The sequence below is a fragment of the Macaca thibetana genome, chromosome 1, assembly GCF_024542745.1.
Source record: "Macaca thibetana thibetana isolate TM-01 chromosome 1, ASM2454274v1, whole genome shotgun sequence".
NCBI lineage: Eukaryota > Metazoa > Chordata > Mammalia > Primates > Cercopithecidae > Macaca > Macaca thibetana.
Window position 1 is genome coordinate 1710030 of NC_065578.1, and position 17773 is coordinate 1727802.

General features: G+C 55.3%; 1 protein-coding gene across 2 annotated transcripts in view; it reads right to left on the reverse strand.

Moving 5' to 3' along the window:
- Window positions 1-1185: 1185 nt before the first annotated feature.
- Window positions 1186-17773, reverse strand: part of PANK4 (pantothenate kinase 4 (inactive)) — a 102150-nt gene continuing 85562 nt past the window's right edge. For both annotated transcript variants that reach the window (XM_050801178.1, XM_050801114.1), the window contains 10 exons: window positions 15251-15406; window positions 13946-14058; window positions 13592-13679; window positions 12429-12580; window positions 4156-4211; window positions 3874-3923; window positions 3321-3425; window positions 2692-2792; window positions 2482-2550; window positions 1186-1707 (listed from right to left, as the gene is read on the reverse strand). In XM_050801178.1, coding sequence (XP_050657135.1) covers window positions 1494-1707; window positions 2482-2550; window positions 2692-2792; window positions 3321-3425; window positions 3874-3923; window positions 4156-4211; window positions 12429-12580; window positions 13592-13679; window positions 13946-14058; window positions 15251-15406 — 1104 coding nt within the window. In that variant the 3' untranslated portion in view covers window positions 1186-1493. The remainder of the gene's footprint in view (window positions 1708-2481; window positions 2551-2691; window positions 2793-3320; window positions 3426-3873; window positions 3924-4155; window positions 4212-12428; window positions 12581-13591; window positions 13680-13945; window positions 14059-15250; window positions 15407-17773) is intronic.

The window sequence follows — 17773 nt, forward strand, 5'->3', positions numbered from 1 at the left end:
GGCCAGGATGGTAGCAAGAGCTGGAGGGGCTGAGGAGTGCCAGGGAAGGCCCGAGATGCGGGCTGGGAGGGCTTCCCCATCAGAGAGCAGGGCCTGAGGAGAGGGCCGGAAAGTGGTAAAGGCCGATGGGATCCTGGGGGCTGGGCCTCTGCCCTGGGGACCCACAGGAGGGAGAAGCTGGAGCCAGGTGGACAGTCAACCTCAGGACAGGACAGGAGCCCCCTTGGTGGCCGCTGCACGAGGGCTGGGCCTCAGGCTCCACGCAGACTCCAAGGGTAGGCCATGAAGAGACACCACCGTGGGGTCCAGAAATGGCCACTGGGCACCTCTGGGCAGGCCGGGTCTCCATGGGGGAGGGGTCTTAGCCTCTGCAGGTTCCAGACCACCAAGCAAAGCTGTCTGGAAGGTGGTCCATGCCACCCCACCTCCTTGGCCTAGGACAGCCTATGCTTGGAGGTCTCAGTGAAGCTCCCAGATCTGGGGGACCCTAGTGGGGGGGGTGGTGGGGGCAAGGTAGCAGCTCAGCCTCCTCAGGGCCTGCCCAGCAGCTCAGCACCAGGAACAGTTCCCACCACATGAAATCAAAGCCAGTGGCCTGCAGCCAGCCCACCTCAGCAGGGCCTCCGCAAGCTCCGCGCCCTCCTGTCCTCTACGAGGCTGTGTGGTCTCAATCCCACACCTGGGCTGAGACGGGAGGGACCCCCAGGCGCCTTGGAGCTCCCAGGGGCAAGGACCAGCAGGCCTCCCTGCTGCCAGCTCCCCCCAGCCATGCCCACCCTAGCCACAGAACAGGGCCCCGGGGAGCCTGGTCCCAAGGCCATAGCAACAAAACCCACACGGTCCGCACAGTTCCTAGCAGGGGCCGCGTCAGCGCCCGGCTGCCTGAGAACCCTTGAGGGCGATCGATGCTGAGGGCTCCTTTCCCAGGCACTTGAGTCAGGAGTGCTGCTCAGCACCCACACGTCCTGCAGGCGCAGCGGGAGGGCACCAGAGGGACGAGGGCGGCTCTTCTGGCCCGGTGGGAGCAGTGAGAGACACAGGGGCCCGGGTCTGTGGGGCAGCTGGCGCTTGGTGCCCACGAGGTCTAGAAGCAGCGCAGGGAAGGGCTCCCGCTCTGGGCTCCCCACACGGGAAGAGTCGGGAGAGGCTCCTGCTCCAAAACAAAACAGCGCAGGCGGCTCCAGCCTCTTTTAAAAACTCTATTTGGTGCATGCCCACGGCGCTGCGTCCCGTCAGACATACCTGGATAGATCTCTCTATTTATACATATATATAAAAGGTTCTTTAGCAGTTAAATAGATTCCAACACGAATGTCTCCCAGGACAAAGCTTCGTCTACGCCTCTCGGCCACACGCATCTGTGCGGGCTGGGGCGTACGTGCCGTGTCACGGTAGTGCGATATAAATATGTTGATTTGAACGTAGTCTCCCTGTGGTGGCAAAAACACATTCCTGACAAGTGACAAGCGGAACCATCCGGCAGCCGCGGTGCCTCACTCGGCCGGGACCTCATACTTGAAGATGACACTGAAGAGCCGGCCGCCCAGCCGCTCGGCCAGCCACGCGTTCTTGATGACAGCCAGCTTGAGGCTCTCACAGCACAGGGCCGCGTGGTAGTTGGTGTGGACAGCACGGCCCATGCCCTCGATGACCACCAGGTCCGCGCCACGCTCCCGCACCAGTGCGGCCAGCCCCTTATCCAGGCGGCTTTGGGGAGGAAGAGAGAGAGACTGGACGAGCGGACCCCAGACCCCACCTCCCATACAGGGCAGCGACCAACGTGAAGGCTGAAACCCCCACCCCTCAATCCCTGATGTGGGGGCCTCCAAACCCAGCCTCCGCCTGGGGCCTCCTCAGAGCGGCAGCTCCCGCAGCGCCAGAGCAGCTGCAGCCGGGAAACTGCCCGAGATCTCCCTCGAACTCTAGGGGCTGATTCCTTGTCACCTTCACGCCCTCCCTGTTGGTGAGGTGGGACTGGAGCACAGATGAAGCCCACACTGGAGAATCCCGCCAAGCAGAGAAGACCAGTGGCCCCAGCACTCAGAACCCGCTCATTTAAAGGGTTCCTTTCTCTGCAATTAGCAGGACAGAGAGCACCACATACAATCGACTAAGGGCCTCCAGAACCACAGAAGCAGAGCCTGCTGCCTCTGCGGGACGCAGAGGTGACAGACACCGGGCAGCTGCCCAGGTCGCCCTCAGCCTCAGCTGAGTGGCCACAGGGACATCAGCCCCTCCTGCCCCAAGTCCCCCAACCCAGCCCAGGTGTAGCCACCTCAGACCCTGAATCCATTCACTCTCCCCAGACCACCTTGGGGGATGGCATCTCTGTCACCTCCCGAGGGCAGTCCGGGCCTGGGGTCAGGAGAGGCCGCAGGGGCAGTCCTGAGGTCGGTGTCCCGCATGTGCCTGGGTGCAGGTGCACGGCACAGAGGGCAGGGAGCCCAGGAGGGAGAGAGCAGGTGCAGGGTGCGGGGTTACCTGAGGTCGAGGCACGGGGAGCTGGAGCCTGTCTGCACCAGCAGCAGCCTCTCTTCCCGGAGCGCGGAGCTGCCAGACACAAGGTGGTCAGCGCCCCCAGCAGGGTGGCCCCCGGGAGCTCCCAGTTCAGTGACAATCCTCGTGGCCCACTCTGCCCAGCTGGTGCCCCTCCCCATCAAGGCCCCCACAGCACCATCCGCCAACACTCACTGCACGACAGGGTCCATGCCCGCGATGCGCTCTGCCACGATGAGAGACTCGCTGTGGGTCACGTCGTTCAGGGCGGGGCCTGAGTTGCACGCCAGGATGACCTGCAGGAGGAGGGCCCAGGCTCTTTAGGAACCTGTGCCGGCCCAGCATGGTGCCTGTGTGCACCCCAGCCTTCGAGTGGCTGGCCTGGGTGAGGGTGCTGTGCTCTGCGGGCCTGGCCAGCCACCCGCTGCTGAGGAGCAGGGACCTTGCCTGACCTTGCCACTCTGTGGCCCCTGGGAGGGAGCCAAGCTGAGGGGCAGAACCGAGTTCACAGCCTGCCCTTGGGACCTGCCTGTCTCCAACTGGCATGAAGTCACAGTCCCAAAGGCTCCTTGCTGGGCGCACGCTTCCAGGAGCCTGGCCTCAGCCCTGGGCTTCAGCACATGGACCCTCGGCCTGAGCCCGGGGGGCTGGGAGCCTCCACCCCAGCATATGAGGGCTCTGGGCCGCCTCCCACACGCTGCCACCTTCACCTACCTGCTGCGTCTGCAGGAGCCCGACCACCGCCAGAGGCCCAGGGTGGCGCCAACCCCACCAAGAGCAGAGAAGCCCAGGGGAAGGGCCCCACCCACCACCTCGCCACTCACCTCAGTCCCTCTAAGGAGTAGCTCCCTGACAAAGGGGAAGACTCCCAAAATGATGTCTATTCCACTGTTATCTGCGAAAATTAAGGCACATTTATGAGGGGGCCCCTGTAAGACAAAACCAGGACGTTCAGTTGGGAACAGGTGCATCCAAGCAAGTCAGACCCCACCCCTGCCGCCCGCCCCGCTGCCCTGCAGGGGCCGAGACCGGGGGCTTCAGGGCCCCAGAGGCACCGGGGACGGATCAGCCTGCAGGGGCCGAGACCGGGGGCTTCAGGGCCCCAGAGGCACCGGGGATGGATCAGCCTGCAGGGGCCAGTGACTGTCTCTTCTGGCAAGGCTTTGTGCCTAGAGCAGGTGACCTAAGAAGTGGTCATGACAGGAGGGCAAGTGTGGAGCAGGGGACGCTGAGGTCTCGGCCTGCAGGACTGTGAGACTCTAACAGGAGGGGAGGGCCTCCGGAGGCAGCCCATGCCTACCTCCCTCCAGTGACCACCCGCCCCCCGGGCCCCACGCTGTGTCCCCAGGGGCAGAGGCGGGAAGCCCCTCCACATACCTTTAACCTCTGAAGCCACTCGCTATAGGAATCCACGAGCCACGGTCTTTCTGAGAGAGAGGGAGGGACACCCGGTCAGCTCGGCGCGCCAGGCCAGGGGTTAGGAGACGCATCTTCAGGGGTTCGTCTCTCTAGGAAGCAAGTTCTCCCCGCCCCCGAGCCTGGCTGACAGAGCCTCGAACAGGGGAGGTGCCTGGACCCTGACCGCAACTGCTTTCGCTGTTGCAGAGAACGCTCAGGCACGGCCCCAGCTCAAGACGCAGGTTACTTGGCCATCCGTACCTTGTAACTTCCTCTTTGCTTCTTCAAACCCAAAGTAGGGGTCGGATTCAAGGACACTGCATGCAGGAGGAGAAAAGAAAGTCAAGAAAAAACAGAACGAAAACCTTCGGCCAGAGTGCTCAACGTGAAGACCCCAAATCCCTCCCAGGCGGGACGGAGGCAGCTGCTCAATGTGAAGACCCCAATAGCTCCCAGGCAGAACAGATGCAGCATTCTTGATACGCGGTGATCAGCAGAAGGCTCAGGGGACCACCGAGCAAAGGTCTGAGAGAGCGCAGGCTGTTTCCTAAGGTGGACTCAGAGCCATGGGACCAGGGAAGCCCATCGGTGACTGGCAGCTGCAGTACGTCCCCGTGCTCGGCGCCCACGCGGGCGGTGTGGGAGACCCCGGCCACAAGGCCAAGCCCATGGGTCAGGACCCTCCTTCAACGCTCCCGACAGGCTGCGGGAGGGACCTGTGTCCCAGAAGGGCAGCCACGGTTGGGGGCAGCATTCTTGTCTATGTCTGGAGACACGAGTGGAACCCAGGGAGGGCCGGGAACCCAGGCATCTCCCTCCAGCCCCACATGTAAAACAAGCAGGGACCACAAGACATGGTGCGGCCGCCTGGGGAGGCTCAGAGACCGGAAGCAGCTTCTTCAGGAGTGAAGGTAAATTACCGTGGGAATGGTTCATTTCCAAGATTCAGAGCCCCCAGCTTTAGACACCTGCCTGTCCCACAGGCCAGTCTAGGGAACTCCTTTGCAAAGCCCCTTTGATCATCACATCAGAAATGTTTAATTCCTACCACATGTAGGAAACATGAATTTGGATTCTGACAATAGAAAATGTCAGAGGGGCAGAGCAAGATGGCCGAATAGGAACAGCTCCAGTCTCCAACTCCCAGCACGAGCGACACAGAAGACTGGTGATTTCTGCATTTTCAACTGAGGTACTGGGTTCATCTCACTGGGGAGTGCCGGACGATCGGTGCTGGTCAGCTGCTGCAGCCCGACCAGCGAGAGCTGAAGCAGGGCGAGGCATTGCCTCACCTGGGAAGCGCAAGGGGGAAGGGAATCCCTTTTCCTAGCCAGGGGAACTGAGACACACAACACCTGGAAAATCAGGTAACTCCCACCCTAATACTGCGCTTTACCAAGGGTCTTAGCAAACGGCACACTAGAAGATTATATCCCACACCTGGCTGGGAGGGTCCCACGCCCACGGAGCCTCCCTCATTGCTAGCACAGCAGTCTGCTATCTAACTGCAAGGCGGCAGCGAGGCTGGGGGAGGGGCGCCCGCCATTGCTGAGGCTTAAGTGGGTAAACAAAGCTGCTGGGAAGCTCGAACTAGGTGGAGCTCACAGCAGCTCAAGGAAACCTGCCTGTCTCTGTAGACTCCACCTCTGGGGACAGGGCAATAACAAACACAGCTGAAACCTCTGCAGACGCAAACGACTCTGTCTGACAGCTTTGAAGAGAGCAGTGGATCTCCCAACACGGAGGTTGAGATCTGAGAAGGGACAGACTCCCTGCTCAAGTGGGTCCCTGACCCCTGAGTAGCCTAACTGGGAGACATCCCCCACTAGGGGCAGACTGACACCCCACACCTCACAAGGTGGAGTACACCCCTGAGAGGAAGCTTCCAAAGCAAGAATCAGACAGGTACACTCACTGTTCAGAAATATTCTATCTTCTGCTGCCTCTGCTGCTGATACCCAGGCAAACAGGGTCTGGAGTGGACCTCAAGCAATCTCCAACAGACCTACAGCTGAGGGTCCTGACTGTTAGAAGGAAAACTATCAAACAGGAAGGACACCTACACCAAAACCCCATCAGTACATCACCATCATCAAAGACCAGAGGCAGATAAAACCACAAAGATGGGGAAAAAGCAGGGCAGAAAAGCTGGAAATTCAAAAAATAAGAGCGCATCTCCCCTGGCAAAGGAGCGCAGCTCATCGCCAGCAACGGATCAAAGCTGGACGGAGAATGACTTTGACGAGATGAGAGAAGAAGGCTTCAGTCCATCAAATTTCTCAGAGCTAAAGGAGGAATTACGTACCCAGCGCAAAGAAACTAAAAATCTTGAAAAAAAAGTGGAAGAATTGATGGCTAGAGTAATTATTGCAGAGAAGGTCATAAACGAAATGAAAGAGATGAAAACCATGACACGAGAAATACGTGACAAATGCACAAGCTTCAGTAACCGACTCGATCAACTGGAAGAAAGAGTATCTGCGATTGAGGATCAAATGAATGAAATGAAGCGAGAAGAGAAACCAAAAGAAAAAAGAACAAAAAGAAATGAACAAAGCCTGCAAGAAGTATGGGATTATGTAAAAAGACCAAATCTACGTCTGATTGGGGTGCCTGAAAGTGAGGGGGAAAATGGAACCAAGTTGGAAAACACTCTTCAGGATATCATCCAGGAGAACTTCCCCAACCTAGTAGGGCAGGCCAACATTCAAATCCAGGAAACACAGAGAACGCCACAAAGATACTCCTCGAGAAGAGCAACTCCAAGACACATAATTGCCAGATTCACCAAAGTTGAAATGAAGGAAAAAATCTTAAGGGCAGCCAGAGAGAAAGGTCGGGTTACCCACAAAGGGAAGCCCATCAGACTAACAGCAGATCTCTCGGCAGAAACTCTCCAAGCCAGAAGAGAGTGGGGGCCAATATTCAACATTCTTTTTTCTTTTTTTTTTGAGACGGAGTCTTGCTCTGTCACCCAGGCTGGAGTGCAGTGGCCGGATCTCAGCTCACTGCAAGCTCCGCCTCCCGGGTTTACGCCGTTCTCCTGCCTCAGCCTCCCGAGTAGCTGGGACTACAGGCGCCCGCCACCTCGCCCGGCTAGTTTTTTTGTATTTTTTAGTAGAGATGGGGTTTCACCGTGTTAGCCGGGATCGTCTCTCGATCTCCTGGCCTCGTGATCCGCCCGTCTCGGCCTCCCAAAGTGCTGGGATTACAGGCTTGAGCCACCGCGCCCGGCCTCAACATTCTTAAAGAAAAGAATTTTCAACCCAGAATTTCATATCCAGCCAAACTAAGTTTCATAAGTGAAGGAGAAATAAAATCCTTTTTTTTTTTTTTTTTTTTTTTTTTTTTTTTTTGAGATGGAGTCTCGCTCTGTCACCCAGGCTGGAGTGCAGTGGCCGGATCTCAGCTCACTGCAAGCTCCGCCTCCTGGGTTCACGCCATTCTCCTGCCTCAGCTTCCCGAATAGCTGGGACTACAGGTGCCTGTAATTTTTGTATTTTTATTAGAGATGGGGTTTCACCATGTTGGTCAGGCTGGTCTGGAACTCCTGACCTTGTAATCTGCCCACCTCAGCCTCCCAAAGTGCTGGGATTACAGGCGTGAGCCACCGCGCCTGGCTTAAAATCCTTTACAGATAAGCAAATGCTTAGAGATTTTGTCACCACTAGGCCTGCCTTACAAGAGACCCTGAAGGAAGCACTAAACATGGAAAGGAACAACCGGTACCAGCCATTGCAAAAACATGCCAAAATGTAAAGACCATCGAGGCTAGGAAGAAACTGCATCAACCAACGAGCAAAATAACCAGTTAATATCATAATGGCAGGATCAAGTTCACACATAACAATCTTAACCTTAAATGTAAATGGACTAAATGCTCCAATTAAAAGACACAGACTGGCAAACTGGATAAAGAGTCAAGACCCATCAGTCTGCTGTATTCAGGAGACCCATCTCACACGCAGAGACATACATAGGCTCAAAATAAAGGGATGGAGGAAGATTTACCAAGCAAATGGAGAACAAAAAAAAGCGGGGGTTGCAATACTAGTCTCTGATAAAACAGACTTTAAACCATCAAAGATCAAAAGAGACAAAGAAGGCCATTACATAATGGCAAAGGGATCAATTCAACAGGAAGAGCTAACTATCCTAAATATATATGCACCCAATACAGGAGCACCCAGATTCATAAAGCAAGTCCTTAGAGACTTACAAAGAGACTTAGACTCCCATACAATAATAATGGGAGACTTCAACACTCCACTGTCAACATTAGACAGATCAACGAGACAGAAAGTTAACAAGGATATCCAGGAATTGAACTCATCTCTGCAGCAAGCAGACCTAATAGACATCTATAGAGCTCTCCACCCCAAATCAACAGAATATACATTCTTCTCAGCACCACATCGTACTTACTCCAAAATCGACCACGTAATTGGAAGTAAAGCACTCCTCAGCAAATGTACAAGAACAGAAATTATAACAAACTGTCTCTCAGACCACAGTGCAATCAAACTAGAACTCAGGACTAAGAAACTCAATCAAAACCGCTCAACTACATGGAAACTGAACAACCTGCTCCTGAATGACTACTGGGTACATAACGAAATGAAGGCAGAAATAAAGATGTTCTTTGAAACCAATGAGAACAAAGATACAACATACCAGAATCTCTGGGACACATTTAAAGCAGTGTGTAGAGGGAAATTTATAGCACTAAATGCCCACAAGAGAAAGCAGGAAATATCTAAAATTGACACTCTAACATCACAATTAAAAGAACTAGAGAAGCAAGAGCAAACACATTCGAAAGCTAGCAGAAGGCTAGAAATAACTAAGATCAGAGCAGAACTGAAGGAGATAGAGACACAAAAAACTCTCCAAAAAAATCAATGAATCCAGGAGTTGGTTTTTTGAAAAGATCAACAAAATTGACAGACCACTAGCAAGACTAATAAAGAAGAAAAGAGAGAAGAATCAAATCGACGCAATTAAAAATGATAAAGGGGATATCACCACCGACCCCACAGAAATACAAACTACCATCAGAGAATACTATAAACACCTCTACGCAAATAAACTGGAAAATCTAGAAGAAATGGATAATTTCCTGGACAATTACACTCATCCAAGACTAAACCAGGAAGAAGTTGAATCCCTGAATAGACCAATAGCAGGCTCTGAAATTGAGGCAATAATTAATAGCCTACCAACCAAAAAAAGTCCAGGACCAGATGGATTCACAGCTGAATTCTACCAGAGGTACAAGGAGGAGTTGGTACCATTCCTTCTGAAACTATTCCAATCAATAGAAAAAGAGGGAATCCTCCCTAACTCATTTTATGAGGCCAACATCATCCTGATACCAAAGCCTGGCAGAGACACAACAAAAAAAGAGAATTTTAGACCAATATCCCTGATGAACATCGATGCAAAAATCCTCAATAAAATACTGGCAAACCGGATTCAGCAACACATCAAAAAGCTTATCCACCATGATCAAGTGGGCTTCATCCCTGGGATGCAAGGCTGGTTCAACATTCGCAAATCAATAAACATAATCCAGCATATAAACAGAACCAAAGACAAGAACCACATGATTATCTCAATAGATGCAGAAAAGGCTTTTGACAAAATTCAACAGCCCTTCATGCTAAAAACGCTCAATAAATTCGGTATTGATGGAACGTACCTCAAAATAATAACAGCTATTTATGACAAACCCACAGCCAATATCATACTGAATGGGCAAAAACTGGAAAAATTCCCTTTGAAAACTGGCACAAGACAGGGATGCCCTCTCTCACCACTCCTATTCAACATAGTGTTGGAAGTTCTGGCTAGGGCAATTAAGCAAGAGAAAGAAATCAAGGGTATTCAGTTAGGAAAAGAAAAAGTCAAACTGTCCCTGTTTGCAGATGACATGATTGTATATTTAGAAAACCCCATTGTCTCAGCCCAAAATCTCCTTAAGCTGATAAGCAACTTCAGCAAAGTCTCAGGATACAAAATTAATGTGCAAAAATCACAAGCATTCTTATACACCAGTAACAGACAAACAGAGAGCCAAATCAGGAATGAACTTCCATTCACAATTGCTTCAAAGAGAATAAAATACCTAGGAATCCAACTTACAAGGGATGTAAAGGACCTCTTCAAGGAGAACTACAAACCACTGCTCAGTGAAATAAAAGAGGACACAAACAAATGGAAGAACATACCATGCTCATGGATAGGAAGAATCAATATCGTGAAAATGGCCATACTGCCCAAGGTAATTTATAGATTCAATGCCATCCCCATCAAGCTACCAATGAGTTTCTTCACAGAATTGGAAAAAACTGCTTTAAAGTTCATATGGAACCAAAAAAGAGCCCGCATCTCCAAGACAATCCTAAGTCAAAAGAACAAAGCTGGAGGCATCACGCTACCTGACTTCAAACTATACTACAAGGCTACAGTAACCAAAACAGCATGGTACTGGTACCAAAACAGAGATATAGACCAATGGAACAGAACAGAGTCCTCAGAAATAATACCACACATCTACAGCCATCTGATCTTTGACAAACCTGAGAGAAACAAGAAATGGGGAAAGGATTCCCTATTTAATAAATGGTGCTGGGAAAATTGGCTAGCCATAAGTAGAAAGCTGAAACTGGATCCTTTCCTTACTCCTTATACGAAAATTAATTCAAGATGGATTAGAGACTTAAATGTTAGACCTAATACCATAAAAATCCTAGATGAAAACCTAGGTAGTACCATTCAGGACATAGGCATGGGCAAAGACTTCATGTCTAAAACACCAAAAGCAACGGCAGCAAAAGCCAAAATTGACAAATGGGATCTCGTTAAATTAAAGAGCTTCTGCACAGCAAAAGAAACTACCATCAGAGTGAACAGGCAACCTACAGAATGGGAGAAAATTTTTGCAATCTACTCATCTGACAAAGGGCTAATATCCAGAACCTACAAAGAACTCAAACAAATTTACAAGAAAAAAACAAACAACCCCATCAAAAAGTGGGCAAAGGATATGAACAGACATTTCTCAAAAGAAGACATTCATACAGCCAACAGACACATGAAAAAATGCTCATCATCACTGGCCATCAGAGAAATGCAAATCAAAACCACAATGAGATACCATCTCACACCAGTTAGAATGGCGATCATTCAAAAGTCAGGAAACAACAGGTGCTGGAGAGGATGTGGAGAAATAGGAACACTTTTACACTGTTGGTGGGATTGTAAACTAGTTCAACCATTATGGAAAACAGTATGGCGATTCCTCAAGGATCTAGAACTAGATGTATCATATGACCCAGCCATCCCATTACTGGGTATATACCCAAAGGATTATAAATTATGCTGCTATAAAGACACATGCACACGTATGTTTATTGCAGCACTATTCACAATAGCAAAGACTTGGAATCAACCCAAATGTCCATCAGTGACAGATTGGATTAAGAAAATGTGGCACATAGGCCGGGCGTGGTGGCTCAAGCCTGTAATCCCAGCACTTTGGGAGGCCGAGATGGGCGGATCACGAGGTCAGGAGATCGAGACCATCCTGGTTAACACGGTGAAACCCCGTCTCTACTAAAAAATACAAAAAACTAGCCGGCCGAGGTGGCAGACGCCTGTAGTCCCAGCTACTCGGGAGGCGGAGGCAGGAGAATGGCGTGAACCCGGGAGGCGGAGCTTGCAGTGAGCTGAGATCCGGCCACTGCACTCCAGCCTGGGTGATAGCGCGAGACTCCGTCTCAAAAAAAAAAAAAAAAAAAAAAAAAATGTGGCACATATACACCATGGAATACTATGCAGCCATCAAAAAGGATGAGTTTGCGTCCTTTGTAGGGACATGGATGCAGCTGGAAACCATGATTCTTAGCAAACTATCACAAGAACAGAAAACCAAACACCGCATGTTCTCACTCATAGGTGGGAACTGAACAATGAGATCACTTGGACTCAGAAAGGGGAACATCACACACAGGGGCCTATCATGGGGAGGGGGGAGGGGGGAGGGATTGCATTGGGAGTTATACCTGATGTAAATGATGAGTTGATGGGTGCAGCACACCAACATGGCACAAGTATACATATGTAACAAACCTGCACGTTATGCACATGTACCCTACAACTTAAAGTACAATAATAATAAATAAATTAAAAAAAAATAAAAAAAAATAAAAAATAAAAACATCAAAAAAAAAAAAAAAAAAAAAGAAAATGTCAGCCCCGTATTTCGGGAGCCACACCCCTAGGCCTCCTCAGCATATGTGCTTAAGGAAGGGGCATCCTCAGAGCCTGAGGGGACAGACAAGGGCGCTGGGCCCTGCACAGCCCCTGGGGCTGCTGCCATGTGCACTCCCTGGGCCCCAAAGCCCCGAGCCACCAAGCCACCAAGTGCTACACAACCCCTGAGGGACCCGCTCCACCTCCTTGCACGCAAGCCTGGGGCAGGACAGAGACCCGAAGGCTGCAGAGCCCGCCCCGAGCCCGCAGACACCTACTCAGACACGGCTTTGGCCCCCCAGTCGAAGACGTTCCCCGCCAGGAGGCCTTTCACCAGCGCCAGCTGCCGCTCCTCCCAGCCCAGCGTGTCCAGGGAGCGCACGACCCCGGGGAAGCACCTCAGTGCCACGCCATTCTCCCGCTGCTTCACCTGCGGAAAATGCCAGACGCCAGGCCTGAGCGGAGACATGGCCTCAGCCTACAGGGCTGCTCCTGGCTTTCCGCCAGGCCGCGTCTCCACAGGCCCTCGGCAGAGCACCATCCTGGACACCCGCCAGGCCCAGCCTGTTCCACACCACACCCCTCAGGAGCACAGACTCAGGCCCAACCGGAAGCCCACCAGGCACAAGCCTATCGGCCCCGGGACAGCGGCCAGCGCGCAGCTGCACAGGGCTCTGAAGAGAGGCCCAGGACAGCTTCAGCCCCCACGTGACAGCAGTGGGTGAAGGGGAGGACACGGGTGGAGGACAAGGCCCCCACGGGTACCCACAGCCCTGGCCCCAAAACCCTCAACACCCAGACTTTCTCTGTCATGAGGCTCGGTGTGTGAGGGGAGGGGAGGCGTGGCGCGGGCCATCCCCAGAAGGCGAGGGAGAAGTCCGTGCCCCTGCTGCTGCCCGCTGCCTCCTGGCAGAAGGGGCCAAGGAGGGCTCTGGCCGCCGGACCTGGGGAAGCAAGATGGATGCCCAGAAAGGCCCATCTCAGAGGGCTCCCATGGCCCTGCACATTGCCGGGGTAAGAGGTCTCCGGTCACTGCCCAGCCTCCTAGGAGGCAGCGAGGGTGCCCCAGGAGAGGCAGGCAGTCCCCAACCACAATCGCCCACCCTCGCAGAAGCTGGGAGGCCCTCGGCTCCTGCAGACAAGCAGCCTGTGTCTCTCAGGAACACATGTCCACACGGGGCTCACACGCCTCTTCTCCAGTCACAGCGGTCCCCACCCCTAACTGGCGCCAGCATCTGTGGGGGTAACACAGCTCCTCAGCAGACGCTGCCAACAGGGGCCCTGGCTAGTGTGGTGCCAGTGCCGGAGGTGGGGCTGCTACCAAACCTGCATGGCCTCAGAGAGGACAGGACGCCCCAAGTCAGCGGGAGAGAGACAGGACCCACAGCGCCAGCGGGACGGGGACAGGAGCGAGCAGAAGGCCAGGGCACACTGTACTCACTTTGGAGTAGGGGTCTGGGAAGTTGAACTCGTTCAGACAGTGCTCCCTGGTGTCCAGCAGGCTGCGCACGGTCAGGGTCCCATAGGCGCTGGGGACAGACACGGCAGAGGGTGCTGAGCAGGGCAGGCTGAACACCCGCCCATCTGCCCATCCTGGGCTGCGCCACGGATGTCCTCGGGAGCCCGGCAGTGCAAACGCTGCTTGAGGTGGGGCCCGGGGGGACTGTGCCACCGGGGCCCACACCCACCCCCAGCCAGCTGGGGTCCAAATGCCAGCATCACAGCCACTTTCTCAGAGGTGCAGGGGCCCTCTGGGCAGAAAAGGCAGTCACACACCAGGATGCTGGGCACTTACAAGGGCTGCTGTCTCAGGGTCTGAAGCTTGTTCCAGTACTTCTGTCGGAACTTCTCCGCCCTCTCAGCTGCATCCACGGAGTCTGGCTGGCTCGCCACTGCGCGCTTCACTACCTGCCAGCGACAGGAGGGGTCAGCCAAGCATGGCCCTGCTGCTTGGGAATTCCTCATGGGACAGCCGGGGGCTCGGGGCAGAGTGGGGGCTGCCTGTTAAGCGCTGCCCAGGCCATGGTCGGGGACAGCTACAGGGGGCCTGAGGCAGGGTGGGGGCTGGCCGTGGGGGGCTGCCCAGGGCCGGGTTGGGGCGGCTAAAGGGGGCCTAGAGCAGGGTGGGAGCCAGCTGTCGGGGGCTGCTTGAGGCAGGGTAGGAGGTAGCTGTGGGGGGCTGCCCAGGGCAGGGTTAGGGCCTGCTGTGGGGGACTTGGGGCAGGGTGGGGGCTGCCCGGGCTGTGGTCAGGGCAGCTCCTACTGGAACAGGAAAGGCTGACGGTGACAGTTCACAGTCCCCTGAGGCTTCCCTTTGGCATTCGCCCCTCCCAGCTGCCCTGGGAGGCAGGAGCAGGAGTGACCCTGGCTCCTCACCACTCAGGAAACCCGAGGCTGAGACCCATGTCCTGGGACTCGAGCCCCACCCTGTGCCGGGGACACAGGGCTCTGGAAACCCGAGGCTGAGACCCATGTCCTTGGACTCAAGCCCCACCCTGTGCCGGGGCCACGGGGCTCTGGATGCCCAGAGCTCACTCCGGGTCCCGGCAGGGCTGGGACTCTTCCCTCAGGACAAACCGTGGCAGCACCCGGCCTCTGCGAGGGCTTCATGACGAATGCGTGTTGCTACTGGGGCTCCCCGGCCCTGAGCTGAGCTCCCGAGGGGCAGCGTGGCCCCGGGCCTGGCATGTGCTCCACTGGACCACCCCGGCCTTGGAGGTGGGACGCAGGAGCCCCCAGGTGGCCTCACCGGAGCTTGTTGGGGCTGAGCCTCACCCCACCCTCAGAGTCAGGGTCCCACAGGGCCTCCTGCACCTCAGGTGGAGCGGAAAAGTCTACTCAATAGCTTTCTGAAGAAATGTAATAGCTGACAAAACGTGCCTCGATGACGTCACGTCCCAACTGACACACCAAGTGACCAAGAGCGGTATTTTTGCCTGAGAAACAGAAACCACCCCCCTCACACTCAGATGGAGATCAAGGGGTTTCTGGAAAACACTGCCCTGTCCCACTTCGCCACCTTGTCTTTGCCCCCGGGAGCCTTGGAAGGTTAGCCCGGCCGCGGCCTCGGAATCCTCTAGTCGGCACCCAGAGCCCTCACCCCGTCCAGGGCCTCCTCGAAGCAGGTGAGCCAGTATTTTCGGGCCAGAGCGTCGTCGGTGAGGTCCACCGTGTCGGGCACATAGGAGGGCGGGTCCAGGAGGAGCGGCAGGTTGACCAGTGGCCTCTCCAGCCGGTCCATTTCCAGCAAGTCAAACTGGAAGACAGGCAGTGGCAGGGTGGAAACGTCACCACAGTTCAGAACCACCTAAGCCACACTCAGAATCTTCCACTCTAATAAAGAAGGAGATGTAACGCCTTCTTCTGCCATGCCTCTGGGCCACAGAGAAGATCCCCACGGGGCCCTCTCAGCTGCCCAGCGGCCTGAGCCGGATACCTTGACTCACCCCCTGGTTTGACACTGAGGTCGCGTCTGCTCACCACACGCCTCCTGCCCCCATCACCTCCCTGCTGCAGCCATCCCTCCCCAATCACTGCTGCAGTCACCCTACCATCACCCCTCCCCCACCATCCCTCTCCCCATCACCACCTCCCTGCAATCACCCCTCCCTGTCACCCCTACAGTTTTCCTCCTCCCCGTCACCCCTGCAGTCACGCTGTTCCCACCTCTGGTCCTCCAGGTGGCCATGTCTGCACACACAGGTTTGGGTGCTGTCCTCACTAAGCGCTGGGCAGTGTTCCACCCCGTGCCAGGCAGGCAGCCCCCACGCCCCACATGCACCTTCCTTTCTCCATGAAGGGCTATGGCAAGGCCAGGCCACTATGCGCCCAGGGCACCCCGGAGCCACCTGTACCCAGCACAGGCGTGCTCATGGGCCCTGCTGGCTCCTTCTACCTTATTCCGGGAGGAACTGAACTGAGCTGAGCCAACACACACACCAGTACTCAGTTCCCTGCACGCTAACTGCAGCAGCCGCTGCTCTGGGACCAGAGGGGCTGTGGGGGGAACTGTGCAGCTGGCCGCCTCTTCCCACCCTCCGGTGACTACCCCACAGGTCATATGCCAGCCCTCTGCCCTTCTCCACCAAGGCACCCCTGCCGGCAACTGCTGGGGCTGGAGAAGCAGCCTCCGGGTGGGCAGGGACCTCCAGGCAAGGAACTCCACAGCAAGGGGGATGCCTTCCGGGTGGGAAGCCCACGCCAGGCAGAAGCTCCACAAGGAAAAAGCCAGTGACTTCCCAAAGCCAGTGCAGAAGGCGGCAGGAGCCCCACGTTAACTACCACGGACCACAGCCGGGACCGCCCGGTGCTGCCGTGCCGGGTCGCAGGCTCCTTCTATCCTGACAAACGGGTTCAAATCTTTGCTTTGCCTTTTTGGGAGAATATAAACTCGAAAAAATGACTCCATCTCTCCGCATGTCAGTTTGATCCTCAGTAAGGTGGGGCACCTCCTGCCTGGCAGGGCTGTGCCGCTGGTGGGCACCAAACAGGTAACAAGCGTCTCCTGAACGGGGCCCCCCTAGGCGCTGTGGCCACCCGCGCAGTCACTCCAGGTTACAGTACAGGACATTTGGCAAATTATGCACACGTGGCAGAAACGGAGGCTGGGAGACACCAAGCCCCTCTGCCCAACACCAGGGCAAAAGCCGAGAGGCTGGGCCTCTGCCAGGCCCCCAGGGCCTTGCCCCCACTCCCGGGCCTAGTATGGGCGGAGGGAAAGGCAGGCCAGGGCTGCGGCCAGTGTGGCGCATCCGTGCAGGGCCGTGGCCCAGGGGGAACCGCAGGACCCACCCAAAAGGGAGGCGCCCTCCTGAGAAGCCAGAACTCAGCCAGGCGCGGTCTTGAAAATACTGACGCGGACTTGTAAGGAGCCCCGTGTCGACAACCGACAAGCAACTTCCTGCCAACAATGCCAGTGGCCTGTCCTGAGGGGTCCAACTAGCTTTGTACGTGACCTCAGGTAACTGTTCACAGCTACAGAAGGAACGAGCCCCCCGGGGGGACACGGTCGAGGACCCTGACAGCCTGTGACACGGGGGCGGTTTCTGCCACGTGGGGCTGTGCTGGGGGCATTCCATGTGGCTGACACAGGTCCTGGTGGGGAACCCTTCCAAAGCAGCTCTAACTCGGCAGACATGGGGTGCATCTCCCAGCCCGCCAGTGCTACCCAGCTCAGGCCAGGGCAAATCCACTGGGGATCCGAGGAATGAGCCTGGACACCCCGAGGAGAGCAGACGCTAACCGACAGAGACCATCAGCCAGAGTGCGCAGTCCTAGCGCAGGGCCCTGGGTGGCTCCCGAGGTTTCGGGTTTCAGCTCCAAAGTGGACGGGCTCCCTGGTGTGGGGGAGGCACCCCGGTGTGGGGGGGGCCCTCTGGTGGGGCGAGGTCCCCGGGTGTGGGGGAGGCCCCCGGGTGTGGGAGATGCCCCCGTCACCCCTGAACTTTAGTAATCTCTCTGCAAACAAGAAGACCGGATCACACAGACTCCGTAATTTCTGCTGAACGTTTCCAAAACACGAAAGCACCCAATGAGGGAGAGAGGAAAGCAAGCCACAGTGTCCTCCTCCCGCCCCTAGTTATACCCCAGGTCCTTGGAAGGATTCGCCATGGGTAGAGGCACC